The sequence below is a fragment of the Solanum tuberosum genome, unplaced genomic scaffold, assembly GCF_000226075.1.
Source record: "Solanum tuberosum cultivar DM 1-3 516 R44 unplaced genomic scaffold, SolTub_3.0 contig03837, whole genome shotgun sequence".
Taxonomy (NCBI): domain Eukaryota; kingdom Viridiplantae; phylum Streptophyta; class Magnoliopsida; order Solanales; family Solanaceae; genus Solanum; species Solanum tuberosum.
In genome coordinates this window covers 1-540 of record NW_006244841.1, presented here as the reverse complement: position 1 = coordinate 540, position 540 = coordinate 1, and the positions used below count along the sequence as shown (strand labels likewise).

Here is a 540-nt window from a genome sequence, read left to right as displayed (position 1 = left end):
TCTAACAACCTATTATGTTGACAGATACTTGAAACAAGTAAAACTCACATTATTGAAAAGGAAAGGGAAATATGAATAAAGCAATCTGATGTAGCTCTAGAGGCAAAGTACTTACATCAGCCCCGACTCTCTCACGAACAACAGCTGATACAGCAGGAGTGGACAAAAGTCCATTTTGGCCAATCCAAACACGTCTTACTCCATTTGCTGCTGCCATTTTTGTAATGATCTGCAATGAAACAGACCAAAGATGTTATACTCTGAATTATATCCTTCAATTAAGACATAAACATTAAGCAAGTTAGGCATCGGGCCTCAATAAAAACATGAAAAAGAAACTTTGCATTTCAGAATGTCCCTTATGCATTTGAGAGAACATTTTTATATTATTGATTGTGTTCAGGCAAACAAATAATGCAAAATAAAGAATTTCATAGGAAAAACTTGATTAATAGTACCTGGATAGCATCCTTCGAATAGTATCGGCCATCACCAGAAACCACAAGTGTAGCACCTGCACAATAAAAGTGTGATTAGAAG

The 540-nt window shown here is 35.7% G+C and overlaps 1 protein-coding gene across 1 annotated transcript; it reads right to left on the bottom strand.

Annotated features, from left to right (window-relative positions):
- Positions 1 to 49: 49 nt before the first annotated feature.
- Positions 50 to 521, bottom strand: LOC107059452 (phosphoglucomutase, cytoplasmic-like; the record flags this gene model as incomplete). The annotated part of the gene is made up of 2 exons (XM_015305955.1): positions 50 to 229; positions 459 to 521. Coding segments are annotated over 2 exons (243 nt in total), but the record flags the coding sequence as incomplete, so codon positions are not given.
- Between the last annotated feature and the right edge of the window lie 19 nt (positions 522 to 540).